Genomic DNA, 23,242 nt, shown 5'->3' with positions numbered 1-23,242 from the left:
ATTTCGTGCCCATAGAACTCTGGACTTTGACATCACCCGACCAAGGTAACACCTCCAACACGCCCTGGCAGGAAACAACACTCTTCATCCATAGACGTATGGATGAATGAGCGACGTTCATTCATAGACGTATAAAGTAGAAAGCACATAAATCAGACAATATGTCAGAAAACTCTCATCACTGGCAGTTTTCATCACAAAAGTGAAGTCAGAGACCCGCTAACGGGGCAACATTTTACCACATCTCCATAGATCCATAGAGACAGCAGAGGTGAATCGATGCTATGAAACGAGCAGATGATCAAGGAGTGATGGGAACAAACACACAAGCGATGGATTTTGTGGTTAACTCGCTGTAAATAAAGGACCCGGTCTGACTGTTTGTAACTCAGTTTGTAAATGAGGAAACACCGTAAATAAATAGACAGATAAATGCAAAAACGTGGAGACTCCCTCTTCCCAACTCTCCAAGAAACCACCAGCAACACACTAAACAAACCATTTTAAAGGTTCATTTAAAAAACAACCACAAAATGTGTGCTGGCAGTCTGACTGTGAGTGGTTCGAGGAAGTCCTCTGCAGCTGGGACAATCAGGACTCTTACGTAAAATGTCCCAAAAAGACAGTTCCTGTTGGCACGATTAATCACTTGTATTTATATCTTTGTGAGGTCCAAAAAAAACCATACAAACTTATCTTTGTGAGGACATTTTAGAATTATAATGAGTTATTTTTGCACACACACACCAATTAGTGATAGTGAATTTGACCTCAAGACGTCTGTGGGAGCAGTGGGCAGCTCGTATCTGCGGCCAGGAAGCAATTTGGGGATCGGGTGCCTCGCTCAGGGGCACCCCAACCCCTGATCCTTTTGGGATTTGAACCAGTAACCAGCCCAATTCCTTTTCTCTCCGCCCATTTTGACCTTGTGGGGACACTTTGGGTTTAGGTTAAGGTTAAGGACTTAGTTATGATGGTTTAGGTTATGGTAAGGGGCTTGGGAATGCATTATGTCTATAATGTGTGTGTGTCGAACGAAAAAAAAACTTGAATCACACTAATAAAACAATCAATATTGATTGTGTTTTGTTGCTAAAGAAACTCTGGATATGTCAGAGTTACACAATGTTGCACGGTGCACACTCACGTGGTGTGGTCCATGCTTCAAATGCCGGGTATAAATACTGACTCGAGCTCAGGTCAGATATTCTGCTCAGCCTTTTTTCCACAAACCCAAACATGAACTTGTCTTTGATGCTTTTGCTTCTTCACCTGTTAGGGTGTGTGGGATGGTCTTTATCGCAGAATGGTAAGAACACTTTTTTTAAGAAGCTGATATAGCTATATAAACATATTTGAGAGGTAATGGGAGATGTTGTATGCAAAGTGAAAATAAAGACTCTTACTTTGAAAGGCAGGCTTCATTTGCAGTACAGAAGAATCTGTATGAGTGTGTGTGTGTGTTATTTGTGCACAATAAACAGAAGCACAGCGAAACACTGAAGTATTAGCCTGTCTCCTATATTACAAGTATTTAGATTGGATTTTAAAATGTACATTTTGGTCAACAGATTTTAGTTTTGACAGATCATGGTTATAGTAGCATATTATTTTAATGAATTTACTCTGTATGAGTCATTGTTATTTCAATGCTTTCCTCCCCGTCAAAAAACATAGAGATTAATTGGACTCTCTAAATTGATCCATGTGTGAATGTGAGAGTGAACGGTTGTTCATCTCTGTGTGCTTGACCTGCGATGGACTGGTGACCTGTTCAGGGTGTACCCGCCTCTCGTCCCGTGTCACCTGGGATTGGCACCAGCGACCCTCATGTGGAGGATAAAGTGGTCACAAATGAGGACCGCAAAAATATTGTGTACCTTAAGATCAGGACGTGACTCTGGATGAAACATTCATAATTGCTAAACAATAAGACTAAAACCTTTCATTTTCCACATTCTTTCAGTTCCTCAGGGTTGTGAGAGGCCAACAGCTCCTGCAGATGCAGAACTCAGGCACACGGCTAAGGACAGTTACGAACATAACGAAAGGGCTGAATACATGTGTCCGAATTTCTACCTAATGGAGGGTGGGCCCTTCAAAACGTGCGACAACGGTGAATGGGTTGGAGAAATAAGATGCCTCCGTAAGTAACTGCACTCCACTCTTTACATGACCGCCATATGCAAACACTGTGCAGTGGTGAAATAATTACACCATGAATGTTAACGAACACTAAATCATCCAAAAAAGAAAAAGTCTCAGATATTAGTGCCCTCCTCTATACAGAGTTCAAAGGATTGACTAACCCACATGTTCTTTGTCATTAAAGCAGCAAAGACATCATAAATTAAAGATTGCCATCTTCAGTGGATTGTGTGTAATTAAAGTAGACCATGAATCACATTTTTTAAATTATTTTCAGATGGATTGTTTCCCCTCTTTATTATCTAGAACAAAACGCCCAGTTAAAATGGACAGTAAGAATAATATACACTAGATGAACTAATAGATATAGCAATAGTTACATAAACAGAGTGACCTGCGTAGTAATGCATTTTCTGCATCCATTGTCTTTTGCAGGACCCTGCACTGTGACCTCGGAAGAGACAAACAGAAGTAACATCAGATTCAAATATAGCCGTCACAATAAATTGTATGTATCCCACAATGATGCAATCGTGTTCTCGTGCGCCAGAGGAAAACCTGTCGGTGGAGTGGCAATGCGTCAGAGATGTCGCGATGGTGAGATAAACCTGCCCACCTGCCATTAAAGGGCTTCAGTAGAACGGATGCGATAAAGTTGAGTTGCCACCAGCTGCTGCGTGTCATTTGAATAAAACTTTTAATCTCACACGACATGTTTTCCCTGCCTTAGCATTGATTAAACAACAAATCTAATGGTGGCCAAAGACCTTCGCACAGTGCTGTATATACACTATATGGACAAAAGTATTATATACACCAACAGGGGCTGTAATGACGTATTCTAACGAGTTAGTCCCACTTCAGCAGCTACAACAGCTTCCACTCTTCTTGGAAGCCTTTCCTCAAAATTCAGATACATGTTTAGGAAACAAATCCATTTTAATATGTACATGAAACACATGGAAATGTCATGGTAAAAAAAAAACACCCAACAACATAAAATAATATTTTCTGAGAAGAAAAAAAAAGGGGTGATGAATTCATATATAAAAGCTCATCTATTTACAACACAACAGACAATGTCTCTGCCACCATCTGAATGGCCCTGAGAGGAGCCACCACGTCTTTGAGCTTGTCCTTTCTGAGAACCCAATCTGGTGCAAACCTGAAAAAAACAAGCACAGGAAAGATGTAAATTTCCTCTGCAAGACGAACGCATCTGTGGATCTCATACACGTTTACTACACCCATAACAAATACATACTTTGGTGCAGGTCGTGATTTACGAGGCGTTGCCAGAACAAAGAAGCTCCCGTTGACCGATGCGTTCATCTTCTGCTTGGTGACAGTTCTTTCCGCATCCATCTTGTGTTTGCGAGCAGTGAGGCGATAAATACTGCGAATCATGTCCAAGGCTTTGGGCAGCTTCGTAACCTCCTAAACACAGTGAAAGGAAATTCGCTTTACATAAAAAAAAAAAAGCTGCCAGTCATTGTCGTCATTTCACATAGATCAGTGATTCCCAAAGTGTGAGCCGTGAAAGGTCATGAAATATAGATGAATAAATGGTTTTAATTTTCAGTTTTGTCCGTTTTTAATTGTTGTAAAAATATGTACAATTGATTCAAACCAACTTGAATGATGTGTTATTCTTCTTTTATCTGTCCTAGTAAAGCATGCGTCACCATATTTGTTGATCTCATCTCGTGTGTCGTGATTTGACGTCTGGGTTTGGGTCTCAGAGGATTTTCAAGTTTCAAGCCCCCGAGTTTGGGAATGGCTGATCTAGATGATTCAAGGTCTAGGTTGGGATAATGTATAACAAAAAATGTGCATGGTGTCATAGTTACGGACCGCAGCACGCTGTTTGTCTTGCAGCAGGAGAGCAAGAAGAAAGCAAGCCTTGGTGAAGATGCTGCCGCCCTTTTCTGCCACTTTATCACCCGCCTTCTCCCGGTATCTCTGCAGCAGGTCCAGCAACGTCACCACTGAGCTTTCCACTGAATACACCGCCTCGATAGTCTTGTGGTACTGAAGGGAAGAAAAAAAAAAGGGGAGGGGGTGAGTTGGAGCATGAAAAAAAGAAGGAAACAATTAAAGATGGAAAAACAAGTACAAGTATGGATTTAAAGGGAAAAGCATTGTTCAGACAAAGACGAAAGATCTGACAGATCAAAGAAAGACTGTTGGGGTAATCCATAAATTCATCATTAGGTCCTTGAGTAACAAGTGGGAAGGTATTTTAGTTAACATTGAGCACCAAATGACACTGTTATATTCTATGCAGGGTTATATGAGAGTGCTGGTTGGCAGCGTGTTTACCAAGACATAAATGACCTTTGAATGCAAGTAAAATTCACATTCCCCACAAGGTGGTGCTGCCAGGTCTGTTGAAAGGGTTTAAAAAAGGCAAGATGTGCATTTAAAAGTGTGGGGCAGTTTCATGTTATCAGTGTTCACTGTATACTACTACTATCCACTGTTCAAAGTGGATTAAAATAACAGTCCATCCATCCATTTTCTATCACTTTATCCTCCACAGGAGGGTCCCGGGGGAGGGGGGGACGGGGGACTCTGGACAGTCGAGTTACCAGAACAGCCTTGATGATTATTTTGTAAGTCACACAGTCAAAGTCCACAAAGCAGTGGGAAATCAGTCCAAATAAACATGCTGTGATAAAAGACTGGAGTGCCAAATACAACATAAATCAATGAGGCAGTGACATGTTGACTGGAAATGTTTCTTATCAGCTGTTATCAGACAACCAGACAACCTCATTTATGGTCAAATCTTTAATTCATACTAATTCACTGCCATCTGTGGCAGTTACCTTAACACTGAAAGCTGAATTTAATGTAATGTTTTACCAACTAGTCCCCTCAGTTGGTAAATTAATCTTTCAAACTCATGTCACAGCAGATGTATCCTCTTCATTGTGCAAAAAAAAAAAATAATAATGATAATAATAATGCCAGAAGAAAGTACAAGCACAAATGCCAAAAGGGTAGCAGTCCATTCAACCTAATGTTTTTGTCATTAGTGATATTTGGGAATCTTCAAAAAGTAATGATTAAAAGGGAATTTCATATGTCCATATCTAGTACAAATTTACTAAATAGCAAATCAAAATAAATAGACATACATAAAAAAAAAAACATGTTGTAAAGGCAGCCATAATTAGAAGAAAGCAACTCTGGTACCTTGGACAGGTTGAGGAGGATCTGGATGGAGAAGGTGATCACGTCCATGCAGGGGACGCTCCTGTTACAGCAGCGGATGAGTGTGAAGATGACGGTGGTCGCTCCGCTCTCTACCAGCCGCTCGCAGCACTCTGGCGACAGCCTGGTGGCAGTTTCTGTGAAGGTAAACGCACACAGAGGCTCATCTGTTAGCATCAGATCTTAGGCCTTATCCACACGGAAACAGAACTTCTTTTGAATTTATGATTATACACATTATTGCTACAAAATGCTGAATTCCCAGGAATAATAAATCCATACCCAGTTTTTTCAGGGCCTCTAGAATGTAGGAGAACTGTTTGTATCGAAGGAGGTAGTCCAGGGCAGACGACGTCTTGTTGCACAGTTTGTCCTCCTCTCTGACGGCAGCAGAGATTTGGTGTAAGCGGTGTCTCAGCTTCACAATCTTAGGCTTGTCATTCAGTCGGCGGGAGCGGTGTCCTCTCCACAGAGCCTGGAGAAAAGATAGAAAAAGGACAAAAACAAAAAAGGTAGGGCAATTTAATTACATTATGCCAACCTTGGACATTCAACTGTCATCCATCACTTATTACATGTTCTTAGATTTACCTAAGATCATTATGCAAAAACACTGACTTCAGTACCTGAGCTTTAACAATCCCCTGTTGAACTCTCTTCTGACGCCTGAGAAGGAGGAATTTCCGGACGGCCAGCTGGATGACAGATGCAGCTTTGTGGCGACGAGCTAACCAGGACTTGATTGCTCGCTGGGCTCTAACCACCTTCCTCCTGTCCTCCAGATACCGTCTCCTCTGCTGTCTCGCTCTTACCCATCGCTATGAAAAAACAAGGGAATCATTTTGAGAAACACAGAGTGGTTTTCCCATTACGTTTGTCACAAGAGTAGAGTTGTCGTCAGTGACATAATTCTGCACTGATAAAGACGGCTTGCCTGTACCTGTATGGTGATGACAGAGTGGATTTGTTTTTTTGCAGACTCTAAAGCCCAGTGGGCTCTCAGAGCTCTTTGGATTTTTATGGCGCTGAGATGATGGAAAACAGCCGATGTAAACTGGAGCCTATGCTTTGCTTTGGCATCCTCCAGTACCTGAAATATAATAGCACAGAGGATTATATGATCAGCCTATTATAGCACACTTACACATTTTGATGTAAGTTTGCTTACTTCCAGACAGGCAGTAGTGGGGAAAAACTAAATTCTAGCAAGCTATTAACTTTGAATGCATTCTTTTACCTGTCGTCTTGCACTCCAGGCCCGGCAGTGTGTCTGAAGTGTGACAGCAGCTTGCCTCATTCGGGTGTAGTTGTTCCTCTCCACTCTGCCAAGCTGCACTGCCTGAAACCAGCGCTGAAGTGTCACAGCTGCCTCTCTCTTCCTGTGGAAGATACGCCTCTGCACCATGCCTATCCAGCACGATTGGATGACGGTGGCACTGTGATTTAAACGCCTTATTTCCCGCCTGACACACCAGCCTCTGAATGCAGCCTGAAGGATGATGGTGGATTGTTTCTTTTTCAGAAACATTTCTTGCTCATATTGTCGAAGAATATGGGAGCGATAGTGTCTTTGGATGATGATTGCGGACAGCTGCAAGGCCTGGAATTTGACTTCTTCTCTGTGCTTCCTGAATTCAGACTGGATAATAGTGGCAGCCCAATGCCAACGAGCAACCCTCACTCTGGCCTGCCAGCCTCTGTGTGCTGCCTGAAGAATGATGGTTGCATTGCGCTTTTCCAGATACTGTGTTCGTTGTGCTTTAGCTGCTACAGTTGCCCGGTATTTCTGCTGAATGTTGAGAACAGATGATTTCAATTTCAGGTACTGCTTGTGTTCACAGTGGGCTCTGAAAGCTCTTTGGATCACTGTGGCACTTCGGTGCCTTTGTTGGATCATTCTCCTGGATATTAATCCACGGAAGGCAGCTTGTAGATGAATGACAACTTTTCTCACCTCTTGATAATGCTTCAAATCAAGGTCTCTCTGTCTCTGAGCTCTGAGTCTCTGCTGTAAGACACAAGCGGCCCAGCGTTGTCTCTTGAAGGATGACTGCTGTTTATGTTTCCTGAAGTTGGCTTGGATGACAGTAGCTGCTTGGTGCATCCTGGTAACAGTGTTCCGCACACGCTGACCTCTGAAAGCTGCTTGAAGAACAAGGACTGATTGTCTCACTTTAAGAAAGTTTTCCCTTTCTTTTCTTTGAATAATACAGGAGCGATAGTGCCTTTGGATGATGATTGCTGACAGCCGCATGGCCTGGAATTTGACCTCTTCTTTGTGCTTTCTGAATTCAGACTGGATCACAGTGGCAGCCTGATGCCAACGAGCAACCTCCTTTCTGATCCTCCAACTTCTGTACACAGCCTGAAGAATGACAGCTGCTCTACACAATTTCTGATACTTTTGCTTTTGTTCTTTTGCAGCTACAGTGGCTCGATACCTCCGTTGAATAGTAAGGATGGAGGATTTTAAGGTCAGATAATGCCTGCGTTCACAGTGAGCCCTGAAAGCTCTCTGGATAACACTGGCAGCAGAGTGGCTTTGTTTGATGTTCCTCCTCATTTTCATGCCACAATACGCAGCCTGTAAAACAATGGCTGCTTTTCTGCACATCTGATAATGTTTGACTTCAAGCTCCCTCTGTCTGTGGGCTCTGAACCTCTGCTGTAAGACACAGGCCGCCCAGCATTGTCTCCTGAAGGTTGACTGCTGTTTATGTCTCTTGAAGTTTGTTTGGATGACAGTGGCTGCCTTGTGCATCTTGGAAATGTTGTTCCGCACAAGCTGACCTCTGAAAGCTGCCTGAAGAACAATAGCAGAATGTCTAACTTTCAGAAAGTTTTTTCTGTCTCGTCTCTGAAGAGCCCAGGCTCTGTAGTACCTCTGGATGATGATGGCTGACAGCCGCATGGCCTGGAATTTGACTTCTTCTTTGTGCTTTCTGAATTCAGACTGAATAACAGTGGCGGCCTGATGCCAACGAGCAACCTCCTTTTTGACCTGCCAACCTCTGTAGGCTGCCTGAAGGACAACAGCAGCCCTGCGCATTTTCTGGTATTCTTGCTTTTGTTCCTTTGCTGCTACAGTGGCTCGATACCTCCGTTGAATAGTAAGGCTGGAGGATTTTAATGTCAGATAGTGCCTGTGTTCACAATGGGCCCTGAAGGCTCTCTGGATAACATTGGCAGCGCAGTGGCTTTGTTTGATGTTCCTCCTCGTTTTCATTCCACGATATGTGGCCTGTAAAACAATGGCTGCTTTTCTGCACATCTGATAATGGTTTATTTCAATGTCTCTCTGTCTGTAAGCCCTGAACCTCTGCTGTAAGACACAGGCCGCCCAGCGTTGTCTTCTGAAGGTTGACTGCTGTTTATGTCTCTTGAAGTTTGTTTGGATGACAGTGGCTGCCTTGTGCATCTTGGAAATGTTGTTTCGCACAAGCTGACCTCTGAAAGCTGCCTGAAGAACAATAGCAGAATGTCTAACTTTCAGAAAGTTTTTTCTGTCTCGTCTCTGAAGAGCCCAGGCTCTGTAGTACCTCTGGATGATGATGGCGGACAGCCGCATGGCCTGGAATTTGACTTCTTCTTTGTGCTTTCTAAATTCAGACTGAATAACAGTGGCGGCCTGATGCCAACGAGCAACCTCCATTTTGACCTGCCAACCTCTGTAGGCTGCCTGAAGGACAACAGCAGCCCTGCGCATTTTCTGGTATTTTTGCTTTTGTTCCTTTGCTGTTACAGTGGCACGATACTGCCGTTGAATCGTAAGGATGGAGGATTTTAAAGTCAGGTAGTGCTTGCGCTCACAATGGGCCCTGAAAGCTCTCTGGATAATGCTGGCAGCACAGTGGCTTTGTTTGAGCTTCCTCCTCGTCATCACACCACGATATGCAGTCTGTAACTTGATGGCTGCCTTTCGGCACATCTGATAATGTTTTAATTCAAGGTCTCGCTGTCTCTGAGCCCTGAACCTCTGCTGTAGAACACAAGTTGCCCAGCATTGTCTCCTGAAGGTTGACTGCTGTTTATGTCTCTTGAAGTTTGCTTGGATGATAGTGGCTGCCTTGTGCATCTTGGTAATTGTGTTTCGCACACACTGGCCTCTGAAAGCTGCCTGAAGAACAATAGCAGAATGTCTAACTTTCAGAAAGATTTCTCTGTCTTGCTTCTGAAGAGCCCAGGCTCTGTAGTACCTCTGGATGATGATGACTGACAGTCGCATGGCCTGGAATTTGACTTCCTCTCTGTGCTTTCTGAATTCAGACTGAATCACAGTGGCGGCATGATGCCAACGAGCAACCTCCTTTCTGACCTGCCACCCTCTGTAGGATGCCTGAAGAATGATGGCTGCTCTTCGCATTTTCTGATATTTTTGCTTTCGTTTCTTTGCTGCTACAGTGGCTCGGTACCTCTGCTGAATGGTGACGACAGAGGATCTCAAGTTCAGATAGTCCCTGTGTTCACAGTGGGCTTTGTAAGCTCTTTGGATAACACAGGCGGCCTGGTGCCTTTGTTTGATGACTTGCCTGCATTTCATTCCACGGTAGGCAGCTTGTAAGACAACAGCAGCCTTTTTCTTGGCACTTAGATTGTTCATCTCCGATCTCATTTCTTTATTAGCTCTGTAACGTGCTTTCACTACACTGGCAGCCCAGCATAGCCTCTTGTAGAACTTTCTTTGCTGGTATCTTCGAAGGTGAGACTGAATTGTCACAGCTGCCATGTGCTGGATACGCACCTGCTTTCTGACCTTATATCCCCTGTAGGCTGCCTGCAGACAAATGGCTGCCCTGCGCTTTGACAGATAGTCTAGACGGTCTATTCTTGCAAGGGTTACAGCTCTGTACCTCTGCTGACAAACCACTGCTGCCGTCTTAATAGCGAGAAACTTATTTCTTTCTCGGATTGTGAAGAACTTTCTTTGAATGATAACAGCAGCTCTGTGCATTTCTGTAACGTTCCTCCTGGCCATGTGGCCACGATAAGCTTTCTGGATGACGACAGCAGCAGCTTTTATTGTTTTGTACCTCTGCAACTGTTGATCCTTGAGTATTTTGGCTCTGTAGTGTTCCTGAATAATGATGGCAGCACACTTGGTGGCAAGGTAAGCCATACGCATTCTGTACATCCTGAAGTGAGCTTGGATCGCTCTGGCAGCATTGTTCCTCTTCTTTAGGTCTTCTCTCACTCTAAATCCCCGGTAGACAGCTTGAATCTTTGTTGTGGCCTGTTTTAGCTCCCTGTACTCATTTTGTTGGGTTCTGCCAAGCAGAAGAGCCCTGTATCGACTTTGGATAATAATTGATGCACTTTGAATGAGAACATATCGTTTCCTAGAGAGAAACATCCTGACAGTAGACTGAATGACAGTTGCAGCCTGGTGCTTCTTCTTGATCTCTGCTCTGGCTCTCATGCCTCTGAATTGAGCTTGTAGAGTGACACAGGCTGCTTTTAGGCATAGAAACCCTTCCCTCACCTCCCTTCCAGCCACATAAGCTCTATAGTAACGCTGTAAGACAACAGTTGCCACTTTCTTTGACCTGTACTCTGCCTGGGCTTTGTGCCGACGGTAGTAAGCCTGTATCAGTGTTGCACACTTATGGCGATTTTCTATCATCTTCCTGACAGCCCTGCCTCTCCAGTTAGCTTGAATAATGATTGCAGCATTTCTAAGAGCCTGGAAATCCTTCAATGTTTTATGAGCCAATACTGTGGCTCTGTACTTTTGCTGTATGATAGCTGCAGCTTTTCTCATGACAAGGTAGCGGCTTTGAACAGTGTACCTCCTATAAACTGCCTGGATTACTGTTGCCGCCTTCTGCTGTTTTTTCACAAACTCTCGGGCCACTTTTCCACGATAAGCTGCCTGTATGGTAACAGCAGCGCATCTTATCCTCACAAACTCCAATCTCTCCATGTCTCTTTTCACAGAGGCCCTGAACCAGCGCTGAATTATGACTGCAGCACTTCTCATCCTTGCCACCTGTTTCCTGATGGTTTGCCCTCTGAAGGCACTCTGGATGATAACAGCCGAGTGGTCCTGTAGCTTCAACATCTTAAAGTGGCACCTCTGTGCGTGACCTCTGTACTGAGCTTGAATGAGTATAGTGCTTCTTTTGATCTGTCTGTACTGATTGAGACACCTGTGCATTCTGTACCAAGACTGAATCCTTACAGCAGCAGCACTTCTTTTGGCCATTCTTTCCTGGTGCCATTTCCTAAACACACCTTGGATCACTTTGGCAGCATGGTTTTCCCTCTCTGTTTTCTGGGCCTTCCATCTTCTGTACCCTCTCTGTAATGTCATCACTGCAGTTCTGAGGGAGAGATAACGTTCCCGATCTCTTCTTGCAAGAACCAGCGCCCGCCAGTGTTTCTGAAGGACTGTTGCCGCCCAATAGATCCTTCCATAAGCAGCAGCAACCCTCCTCATACGCCATTGTGCTTGGACAATAATAGTGTAGTATCTGAGGCGTTGGTAAGCCCTCATAGTTGAACACATCCTCCACTGCGCCTGCATGGACAAGAACTATTAATGGGAGTCGTGCATTTATAACTAGCACCGATAAAGAAAGATCAACACCTAACAATGATGAGGAAATGCATCGTTCATTTCTACAGCAGTACCTGTTATGGATGATTATTTTCATATTCAATTCATTGGGATGAGACACAAGTAAAAAGATAGATCATGAATATCTTGGTTATTTACATTTTGCTGAAGGAACGTTTCCCACTTATCGATATAGGAAAAAGAAAAACCTACCTGTATGACAGTTGCTGCCTCATACTGCAGAGCCCGGATTTGAGCCTCTTTCTTCTTCCTCAGCCTGTTGCGGGCTACGTGACCCCTCCAGACTGACTGGATGATAATTGCGGCTCGATCCTGCATTTCAGCTCTGCGTTTCTGCAGATAATTAAAAGTAAAAGACAGAAGTAAATTACTTTGGGCTCCATCTTACACCCACCGCAACGTGACACATGGCACAGCACAAGTGTCTTTGCTTCCACCCCACACTCACTCATGGGTCTGTTGGTCTTAAAGTTGTGGTTGGGCATTGTTTGGTCGTTGCTACCTTGAGGTGGCAGAAAGCCATTGCGCCACTGACCAACAAAAAACCTAGTCTAAAGTCAATAGTGCAGTATTTCCATCAGATAAGCAATTCCTTATTCCTGCAATAACTTTATATTAACCATTTTACAAAACTGGTAACCAAATGCAACCAAATTCTTCTTAACCAAACAGCAATGAAGGAGTGGATTTTGCTCCTTTTTGTCCATCAAAATTGAATCAGACCGTTAAAATAAACTGAAACCACTTTGCTGTGAACTGACCATGTAGAGCTGTAGATCTTTCTTTAGCCTGTATTTCCTCCAGGCACCCTGTATGACCCGAGCTGCTCGGGTTTCGTTTCGCAGGTCCAGCAGACGGGCACATAAGAACGTCAGGTAAGACATCACAACCTGGAAACAAACACATGGGAAGGATGTGTCTTTTTTACCAAGGTCTTGGTAGATTTTTTTTTTTTGCCTCAATTCACCAATCAATTGACATAACAAACACATTGGAAAAATTAAAATAATGCACAATCGTACAGTCAATCAATGTTTCTTGGCCATACACTTTGTGATTTATGATGTCTGATCACGGCATGTATACAGATATTCATAGTATGGTTAATTTGATTCATCAGGGAATCTATAACTTATCTAAAATGGGCTGAATATTAAACTGCACGTAGGGAACCTATGAAACCTCTCATCTGCTCTCACCTTCTCATTGGGGATGGTGTTGGACATGTCAGCTGGATTGATCATGGCGGGGACTCCACCCAGAAAAGACACGGCAGTGTTCACCAGTTTGAAGTTGTTTCTCTCATTTTCTAGTAGCTCTTTAAATTCTACTGATGGAGAATCTGGGCCTGTTCACAAAAAAACAAACAAAATATGCTGTTACCACAAGTAATCTCTCTCCAATTTCTAATTTAAATGTATAAAAATCCAAACCGGCAGTTGCACACAACACAAAGCATACATGTACCATTCAGGCTGGTTGATATGGAGTCCAAGTCACTGTCTGAGTCGCTGGCAGAGCAGTCGAGTTCCAGGCGTCCTCTCTGGGAGCACTCGACGGTCTGCGTGGTGCTGTGACTGATAGCCTCCTCAGGCACGAGACCTGGGTGGTAGCGGTGGATGAGATAGCAGAGGACACGGCCATCTGAGAACGTCACGGTGAAGTTCTCCACCTGTGAAGACAGAAAACACACTTTAACTAAAGAAAATTCAGAGAACATAACTAAGAACATTGCCATTTAAATCAAGGTTTGTTGTCAGGCTGTGTGCTGCATACAATAATCACAAGGTTCAACATTTCTCATGGGACTACTGATTGATTATATGCAGTTCTTGTTTTAAAAGTATATTTCCTATTACACTGTTAAGATCCTACATCCCCTAAATCAATACAATTAGCAACTCAGGTGTCTTATGAGACATCAAAAACATTTGTAGGACTGCAATTTTTAATCGCTTACTATCAACTACGTTAATCATTTTGATAATTGATTAATCCATTTGAGTGTTTAATTGAATAAAACAGGCTCTCTTGATTACTAACCGATACCAATTCCTAACCCTACTTATGGACCAAACCGTTAAATAACCGCTAACTGCAGCCCAAACCAGGAGAAAACTGAAAACTTTTGACTTCAGTATCTGAGAAGCACTGAACATTAACAGACACATGAACCCTAATCCTAACCCCCTGACATGAAGTTAAGTACAAACAACTTGGCCATGAAATGTAGCCAATGTTGCCAATGATAGCAAAATGAGTATATTCTTCATAAAGTATGATCTTCTGCTGTCAGTGATTTAGCAATAGAAGAAATGACTAACCTTCAGATTGTAGCAGTCACACACAGCACGAGTCCAGTCCATCAGCAGCGTAATCTTGGTGCTGCTGTGTTCATATGGTGCCCTGGATTTTACAGGACTCGGCTGAAGGCCCCGGTCGGACCTCAGAGAATCAAGCCTCTGTTTGGTCCTTAATGTTCTCTTCAAGAATCCAATCTCGTCCCTTAGCTGGTCCTCATCCAGAATCACCTCCACCTTAACGGATTATCAACAAATGTACATTAATCAACTCCTTTCATGGGATTAAAAAAAAAAAAAATGTATTGAGAATTTTGCTGGATACGCACATGAAATGCAAAGATGATTTTCCATAAGAGGCTCAATGTCTTCTCTCTGTGTCCATCCACAATGTCTCTGGACTCAATAATGGAGCCTGTAAATAAAGGACACGAAGCTTTAACACCTTAAAGCCACATTTGTTCACGGCAGCAAAAAAAAACCTGGTTCTTCAAACATGATGGTTCTCCATTTTACTCAGTTTCACACGTAATTAAACTTAATATCTTAGGGTGAGGCTGGCACTACTCGCACTTACTGGTACAGTGGCACTAAGTTGGTATATAATAAAGGTTCTGCTGTTGTTCTTCTTTGCTTATGAAGACATTTATAATTACCTTGTTCATCCTTTAGGTCGACCTCTTTGCTTTTGAGAATTCGCAGAGCAATATCGGTGTTGTGAACTTTCTGCAAGCGGCTTATGGCCGGCAGCCGGAGCTTTGTCGACAAACTCCAGTCCTGGATGAGGAGCTCCATGACACGCCTGAGAGGAAAAGTGGAAAAAAATGAATAAAAGACTATCCATTTGTTCTTGGAACATTAGGGACAGATTTGTATTATAATATAATTAGCATGATATATTTGATGTTCTGGAAATGAGGTTGAAGATTACTTAAAAGGACAAATGACCCTTCCAGCAAGAAGTGTTTTGATGTTTATTTCACATTAAAATATTGATTTTTTTCTCCACACTTTTGATACTTTTTGTCTTAAATTGCTGTGTGTGGTCATTTTACAACTTAATAATCCTAAAGACAAGAAAATACCAATTAAGTTTAATAGCAAAAACAGCAGTCAAATCCCTGGAGATTAAATTTACACAAATTTCTTAGGTCTTTGTGACACAATATATTTGTCAGCCTGTATGTGCGCAATAAAAGGAATAAATGCACAATAATGAGCTTTAAAACACAAACACACACACACACACACACACACACAGATGGACCAGACTGAATTACATTATTAATTCATCTACAAGACATACCAATACTGCCATATGGCTGAGCCTCACCTCAGAGAGAAACACAAATATCCTACAGGGATCAAAGCATCACATTAAATTTATGTCTCACTCACACTAAGCGAATCCCACATTTCAAGTCCACAGCCAAATTCTTCACAGCGAAGTTGAACTCGTCCAGGGGCTTCTGAACATGAGAGACGGGTAATCCCAGGTAGCCGAGGTGCCGGGGGAGGATTCCCTCTCCACTCAGGAAGTCCCTGGAGAATGCCAGGAGCAGGTCTTTGCTGGTCTGTTTAATGGAGAAAATTGATTAGAAAAAGCACAGAGCATGGCACATGTTGGAATGATAGTCCGAGTTGGATGAGGCACTGACACATTGCCAGTACTGACTATGCCAAGTCTGCCACTAAAGACACAATGACTTCTAATGGCTGTTTTTATGACATTTCACTTAATTATCTCCTAAAACCTGTAATGACTGTATACTAGGGCAGTGTGGTGGTGCACTGTGGCCTCATAGGAAGAAGATTCAGGGCTCAAACGGAGCATGTTCTTCAGGCCTGGCTCCAGTGTGAATCACCCCACCCATCTACCCCTTTTTAACATTTAATATTATTGAATGTTTGCCATTGGCACATGGAGGCCTTGGCCTACCTTGAACTCTGCATCCACACAGAACAGACAGGGGTCGTGCTCTATCAGCCGAGACTCTTTGGCCTTGTCCAGGAAACACACCAGCAGGAGCAGCTTCTTCAGTGTGAAGCGAGACAGCGCCTCCTCGTGGCCTAACCCAGACAATGTGAACAGATATTTACAATGAGTCCACAAACAATATTTCCTTGTTCTACTACACAGCTCTTTCCATTTGTTTTAAATGTATGCACGATATATGCCACACTCTTGATGCCACATTTAAATCTTCCAACATTTTGCCAATGTGTGCTAATACTGAACGTGTGACATGGATTTGCATGTCTAAAACCACAGACCTCAGAAGTACAGTCAAATTTTTGGTTCCTACACCTTGAGTGACATCAAATTCAAGGACTTCTCAAGAACTTTCCAGGACTAATTCCCACAAATTCAAAGACTGAATGTGCCAATACAGCTTGAGATGCGAGGACAGCTTGTAAGAGCTGTTTTGTCCATGGCGTCAACTTCATTCATTGATGTTATTGATTGCAGCACGCTCTGCGATTGTCCTTGGAATATTGAGCAACACATACAGGGGGACATCTACTTAAAACTTTACTTAAAACTTAACTTCTTTCTTGCACAAAAACTTTCAAGGGCTTTGAATTTTTGGGAACCCTGAATTAAGTCAAGAACAAAAAAAAAATATTAATAGATAACAATAACAATAGATAGAACTTAATTAGTCTTTAGTTGGAGATGTCTACTAGAAAATGCTATCTTGTCATGTTTTCAGCAGGAAATAAAAAGAAAATTGGTTTAGTGATCGTCAATTCATAACTACTAATATTGGTGGAATGGCAATGTCATTATCAACAGATCTTTTCTCTATACAATTTTGCTAATGTCTGACATGCGTGACTCATATGTGCAGTGTGAATACCTACATTTTTGAAATTTTTCAATGACCATCATTTAGGTTTTATAATCTGTTCATGTAAAACAGGCTCATAACTGATGCAATAACTCACTTTGGACTTAAATAAACCACATGCAGCTCCAAAAGAATGCACCATACCACTACTGCACCATTATACAACACAGATTCTTCATTTGAGGCAACACAGTAATTAGAGCTGGTAAATTACCATCTTTGTAAAGGTGGGGCACTTTGGGGTGCCGAAACTCGGCAGCGATATCTGGGTTCCACAGCAGCCGCTGGAGGATGAACATGGCCAAACCCAACGCATCGTTGTTGCTCTCCAGTGAGATCAACTCTCCGAAGATCGTCTGCACACAGGCAATGTTATGCTATGTTATAGAATGAACGGTCAAGGGAACTTTGTTAAAAAGATGAAGAAAACACAGTCGTATCAGAATACCTCCAGCCCTATGCGTAACCACAGCGGATTGTAGGAGAGAAGCCAGTCGAGAACTTTCCGGCGTTCACCTGAAAATTTCAACAAGAAAAGGGTAATTAATGCAATCATTTGGGCTGATCTGGGTATTTAAAATCCAACATCAACAGCTTTTATATTTCACCTATGTCCTTCCAAAGATGGCGGTCTTTACGGACAAGCAGCCGCCTGGCCTCCACCTCCAGTTCCAGCCTCTGAATGGCCTTCACCATCGTTTCAGATGTGAAGAGCTGGCAGGCAGAACGACGGAGGCGGTTCAGCTTCCTCCGGGCTGTGTAGGTGCTGAATGACATCTCCTCTTTGGTGGGAGCTTTAGGTATGCTGAAGGTGTTTTCATTGCCCATGGCAAGAGATACAGCACTCACTACAAGAGAAGTAAAAACAATATTAAGATGTTAGAAAGCCTGTCGAGACCACAATAATTATTGGTTGTAAAACATTCACTTTTGCTTGTAAAAGTGAATGTTTTACAACCAATAATTATTTTATTTTTAAGTTTGTAATAAAATGTATTGCAACATTTTTCTATAGCACATTTAAAAACATCCAGGGAATATACAAGAAGAACATAAAAAACAGATTATGATACAACGTAAAGTGGTGAAGATGTAGTAAGAGAAGAGTATGTCTTTAAAAGCTACAAAACTCTCAGACTGGGATTTTAGCCGAGCTTAAGGCACATCTAATAGCATCCGGTTGGTTGAGCGGTTGAGTGTGAACTTTTGACAGATTTGAAAATATTGGGAGTTAGGTCCCTAAGATAAGCAACAAAGTCTAGGCTGTCACCACAGAAGGAGAACAAGATGTAGCGTGATAACCTAAATACAGAGGACTGGTAGGTGTTAATATATGCGGTAATACTGTATTTGCTTCTTGCATCAAATGGAGGAATTTCTAACAATCCCAAGGGTCAAAATGTTGACAGCCATAAATTTAACAAGACACTTCAAGACCCTTTAAATTGTTCTGTGTTTCCATGCAAAAATCTCTAATAAAGACAGTCTTTTCCCAGGGTTGGCATCAGCCTACTGAACACTGGATTGGACGGATTTTTACCTTTAGTGACTTCGGTGTTGACTTTAAAGTCATCTGGGGTCAGAACGTAGTTGATCCACCATGTGAATCCCCTCTCCTGCTTTTCAATCCATCTCTCGTCATAGAACATGTTCTTTGCGGCGAATGGCATTGGGTGCCTCGGTATGGCTGAAAGAACGTGGAAGGAAGGATTTTCACAAAACTGAAATACACCTCCACACGTCAAAAAGCTTCATGAAGACCTAACGGCAAATACCTGTTTGTGCTGGTTTAATGAAAGTCAGCTTTGACTGCGCTACGGCAATAACTTTTGCTGTCCTCACAGATGAAGCAGACTTCAGAGATGGTGCACCTGTACAACAGAAAAGTCATTTTGGACTTTGTTACCCTTTACATTGGACAAAGCATATGATCGACATAGACATCAATATTTGGAGCATATTTTAAGTATCATTATTTAAGGGCAACAGCGTCCGTCAGAGGAGAACTACGTGATCATTTACCTCTTGAGCTGTGTTTGGAGCTTGGTTGCTTTTTCTGGAGTGGAACAGCAGACCGTGTGCTCTTCAGAGAGGACGAAGTCAAAGAGCGCACTGATCCTGGAAGAAAGCACGGCAGTTAACACAGAGACTATCAAACTTTCTTTTTTTTTGGATGGATAGAGTTTCTTTTCCATCTAAATATATTTTATTAAACCTTCATTTATTAACTTTTAGTCTCATTGAGATAAATAATATAATACACATTATAATATCTGGTTTATGTACAAAACAACATACTTCCATCCATAATGGAAATAATTGTTAGTCGTAGGCCTGGTGGACTTAGTAATCATTGTTCACAGGATATTGAAAACACAAAATATGACGTGAAATATCACCTGCTGTTCTCGGCTGCTGCTGCCTCTGCGACGCCCCTCTCCACTCCTGCGCTGATCTCGAGGCCTCCGTTCTGCCAACCACCACTTTGCTCCTTTTGACCCTCTCACTTTCCACAGCTTTCTCTCGCCTTGCATCACTTTTCAAATACTCCTCGCTCTTCCTCTTCTTACTCGTCCCAGCCTTGTGGATGGGAAAGGAGTCATCCTGAGTGGACGAAAGAGCAGAGACAGCTGGACACTGCTCAAATACACTCGGTTTTGATGGGAGGTCAAGGCGAAGGGGAGAGGATGAGCCACGGGGTGACGGAGAGGTGACGGTGAAAGAAGTGATCGCAGGAGGTGGAGAGGTGACTGAGAAAGAAATGCATGTGGGAGCCACAGGCGGAGAGGAGGAGAGAGGGAAGGTGATGGGTGGAGGTGGACCATGGGTGCATGGACTCGGGCTGGAAGAGGTGAACCCCAGCACTTCATGAGGGTCATCACACGGGTGACTGGTAACATAAGAGTTCAGCGTTCCCTTATTTCCCTTGTCTGGATCGATCACAGGGAGATTTGGAGTGTCTGAGACTGATTCACACTGAAAGCTGCAGTCAGACAGCTCCAGTGTTTTCTCCAAGAGCCTGCGCCTCATCTTCTTTATTTTCCGTCCACTCAAACTGTTTTCCTTCACTGGGGCTTTGCTCTTGATCACCGTGGCAGAGGTAAATGAGGACTTTTTGACAATTTCAGTCAAATTTGCAGCCTCCTCCACTGAAGCAATAGCCTCACTCACAACAACCTTTTGGCTGACAAAGAAAGTCAGCCTTGGCTCATTTGACTCAAACAGCTCTGGGCTATCAGGTAATGGTCTGAGGACGTTTCTGTCAGTTCTAGAGCCACAACTCCCATTCTTTGATTCCAGAGAATCGGAAAAATCACAAAAAGAACTAGCGTCTTGAGGACTGGGGTTCACTTGGCTCAGATCGGAGCAAACGATGGCAAGTGCATCTTCTAAAGAAAGAAGTGAGGTTCTTCTCAACTCAATGTTAGCACCATCAACATCAGCCGGAGACATCACTGTAGCAGGAGCCGGGCCACAACTCCCATTCTTTGATTCCAGTGAATTCAAAAAATCAGAAACAGCATCTCGAGGACTGGTGTTCATTTGGCTCAGATCGGAGCCAATGACGGCCAGTGCGTCTTCTAAAGAAAGAACCGAGGTTCTAGTTAACTCACTGTATGCACCGTCAGCATCAGCCATATAATTCACTGTGGCAGGAGCTGCGTTTTTCGACTGAATACGAGGCATGATTTTCTTAAACTTCTCTGGAGTTCCGATAGGTGAGATTGTCGCATTAAGTATTTTATTAAGATCTCTCTTTTCAGGTTTGGTTGCCAAGACCTCTGGGCGAGCAGATGTGGAGTCAGAGTCCATCAGTTTTGCAGCGGGGATGAGCAAGACGACCGGAGAGTTCCTCTCATTGTGATAAACGTTCTCCTGGTCTGAGAAAGCCAGACTGTGATTTAAAGCCTTCTGCTCTTTCTGCTTCTTGAGTGACCTCCTTCTGGTGGCTTTGCCCTCATTGAGTGAGGACAGAGGACTGCACGGCTTGTCCCGTTTATACTGCTGTTGTCGTGGCACCTGGAAGGTTTTATTGGCGACCATCTTCGAGGGGTGCTTGATTTTTTTCCCCTGAGGGACAGCAACTTTTCCACCCTCCCGTTTGTTTTTGATCGTGTCCCACAAGCTTTTCTGAAACACACAGACACCAAAAAAATGTAAGGAAAATAAAGAGTGGCATGTGTTTGATTGATATTTCTTTTCAGAAGTGTATTGTTCCACAGATCTAAACAAAAATGAAGATATTATGGCAGAATCAAAAATAGTTTATCAAACCTTGGGGAAATTTAGTTCCATCACATCAAAGACAGTAATAAAATGAATAGGTGCAAAAACGCAAAATAAACATTTGTAAATTATAAAATTAGAGCTGCAAAAAATCATTACTTTCAAAATGTGTTGAACAAATTCCCTTAAACCGACAAACAAATTAAAATAGTTTCAGGTAATTTTATAACTACTTAATTGTCAAATAATCGTGGCATTTAAGAAGTTGTGATGGCAATTAGACGAATAGACAGACAGATTCGACTAGATTCAAATCCCTTAACTCGTCTGCCTAATGGTAACAGCTCATATTGACAGTGGAGAACATGAAAAGACAGACTGAAAATTAATAATGATCTTTCTGACTGATGATTTTTATTGCAGTCAGAAATAGTTTTAGATTATAATAAAATAAGCTTTCTATTTTACAGCTTCTTTAATGTTAATATTTACAGTTTCATTGCTCCATTTGACAAAAAAAAATATCCCACCCCTCATGTCCAGCTTACCTTCTTCTTTTTCGGTGCTTCTGCTCGCCCCAGCAAAACAGCCTGGTGCTTGAGGACTCCATTGGCATTGAACGTGATGAGCTCTCTGATCCCACCTTCCTCTGCTGGAGTCCAGGTTAATTTCAGACTGAAAGAGCCTTCAGGCTGCACCCACACACACACACACACACAAAACACAATGCAACATGTGGACCAATTGTAAATACTAAATCTCCTGAGCCTGGTACACATTATAATGTACTTTAACATGAGAATGAGAACATACCTGAACGGTGAAGGTTTTGTGGTCCACAGAAAAGCCTTTACTTGAGGGGATCTTCTCAACAGTCACCTCTGCTTCTACATCTTCAGCAGGATTCTCAATCCGCAGAACAGCCGACTTGGACGTTCCCAACCTTAATGTCCCAAATGTGACAAACGGAGCCTTTGAAAACTGGATCAAGCTCAAAACCGGGACATTATTCTCCTTGTCAGTATCATCGCGCTCTCCTGTACTGAAGTCCACAAATCCTTTCCGTGTAGAAGTCCACGTTTCGGCCATTGCAGGCGAATGAAGGTAGCTTTAAAAGGCTAGCTACGTGTTATGTTTTCGATTCTAAACGCTTAAATACGCCATGTGTGTGCGGACGTGGTGCTGCAACTAGCGACGAGTCGACTGCTCCTAACAATCCGATCCATCTAGCCAACTGTCAGACGTTACACACGCTTCCTTCACCAACACTGGAACACGGTTTGAAATTCGGTCGTGTCGCGTAATCAGCCAATCACAGGCGAAGTATGGCTGCGTCTTGTCCAATGGGAGAGAGAACACGTCAAAACCGTATGAATACACAATTATGGGCCAATCAGCTACAGTTTTCTTTTTGTTTTGTTTTTTTTAAACGGACAAAGCCGCGCCCACAAACAGAGAGCCCAAAAAAACGAAAATGTTCACTCGAATAAATTTTCCGGCACCAGTAAATTGAGAGAATGTTGATTCTGATCATTACTTCCATTTGGCAAAAAGAAAAAAAAAGTGATGGAATAGACTGATGACCAGTAACTTGAAAGGAAGACATGAACTGGAGAAGCCTCTTGAGTGAGAGGTAAAACGTCAGTACAGTTGACGATTACCTTTTTGTCTTTCTTTTTTTTATTACCAAATTAAAGTAGATCCAGTGGTACGATTCACGACTTCCGTGTTATTCATAATTTCCATGGAGTCGATAATTTACCTTTGACCTCTTTTAATAGAGTAGATACGTGAAAGTTCTTTCCACTTATACGACCTTTGCTTCAGCGTTAACGTCACTGCTCACTCGAATTTAAATGGGGGTGTTCCACGTGTCCCAACTATTAAATACCCTACTTACACCCCTAGCGTCCTCATCC

At 42.7% G+C, this 23,242-nt stretch overlaps 1 protein-coding gene and 1 long non-coding RNA gene across 2 annotated transcripts; one reads left to right on the top strand and one right to left on the bottom strand.

Annotated features, from left to right (window-relative positions):
- The first annotated feature begins 1,012 nt into the window (after nucleotides 1-1,012).
- Nucleotides 1,013-2,670, top strand: LOC131465676 (uncharacterized). Its single transcript, XR_009241333.1, has 3 exons — nucleotides 1,013-1,309; nucleotides 1,967-2,146; nucleotides 2,584-2,670. It is a non-coding gene; the product is annotated as an uncharacterized LOC131465676 (long non-coding RNA).
- A 156-nt stretch (nucleotides 2,671-2,826) lies between these two features.
- aspm (assembly factor for spindle microtubules) lies at nucleotides 2,827-22,659 on the bottom strand. The gene is made up of 26 exons (XM_058638538.1): nucleotides 22,137-22,659; nucleotides 21,872-22,015; nucleotides 19,496-21,227; nucleotides 19,119-19,214; nucleotides 18,872-18,967; nucleotides 18,637-18,783; nucleotides 17,705-17,944; nucleotides 17,545-17,612; nucleotides 17,311-17,452; nucleotides 16,184-16,314; nucleotides 15,643-15,818; nucleotides 14,901-15,046; nucleotides 14,574-14,659; nucleotides 14,269-14,481; nucleotides 13,412-13,616; nucleotides 13,144-13,292; nucleotides 12,706-12,834; nucleotides 12,137-12,277; nucleotides 6,605-11,884; nucleotides 6,308-6,457; nucleotides 5,994-6,185; nucleotides 5,650-5,842; nucleotides 5,350-5,504; nucleotides 4,003-4,179; nucleotides 3,413-3,585; nucleotides 2,827-3,313 (listed from the first exon to the last, which is right to left on the bottom strand). The coding sequence occupies exons 1-26, from the start codon at nucleotides 22,410-22,412 to the stop codon at nucleotides 3,211-3,213; spliced, it is 10,740 nt and encodes a 3,579-aa protein (XP_058494521.1). The 5' UTR covers nucleotides 22,413-22,659; the 3' UTR covers nucleotides 2,827-3,210.
- Between the last annotated feature and the right edge of the window lie 583 nt (nucleotides 22,660-23,242).

This window comes from Solea solea, chromosome 9, assembly GCF_958295425.1.
Source record: "Solea solea chromosome 9, fSolSol10.1, whole genome shotgun sequence".
NCBI lineage: Eukaryota > Metazoa > Chordata > Actinopteri > Pleuronectiformes > Soleidae > Solea > Solea solea.
The sequence above is the reverse complement of the archived record's forward strand: the minus strand, read 5'-3'. Positions and strand labels throughout refer to the sequence as shown.

Bases quoted from the DNA above. Each gene is read 5' to 3' on its own strand.
- aspm (XM_058638538.1), bottom strand. From the start codon at position 22,412: ATGGCCGAAACGTGGACTTCTACACGGAAAGGATTTGTGGACTTCAGT. The intron at 19,215-19,495 runs GTGATATTTCAC...GCTTTCTTCCAG, and splicing joins GCAGCAGCCGAGAACAGCAG to GATCAGTGCGCTCTTTGACT. The intron at 3,586-4,002 runs GTCCGTAACTAT...CACTGTGTTTAG, and splicing joins AAGACAAACAGCGTGCTGCG to GAGGTTACGAAGCTGCCCAA.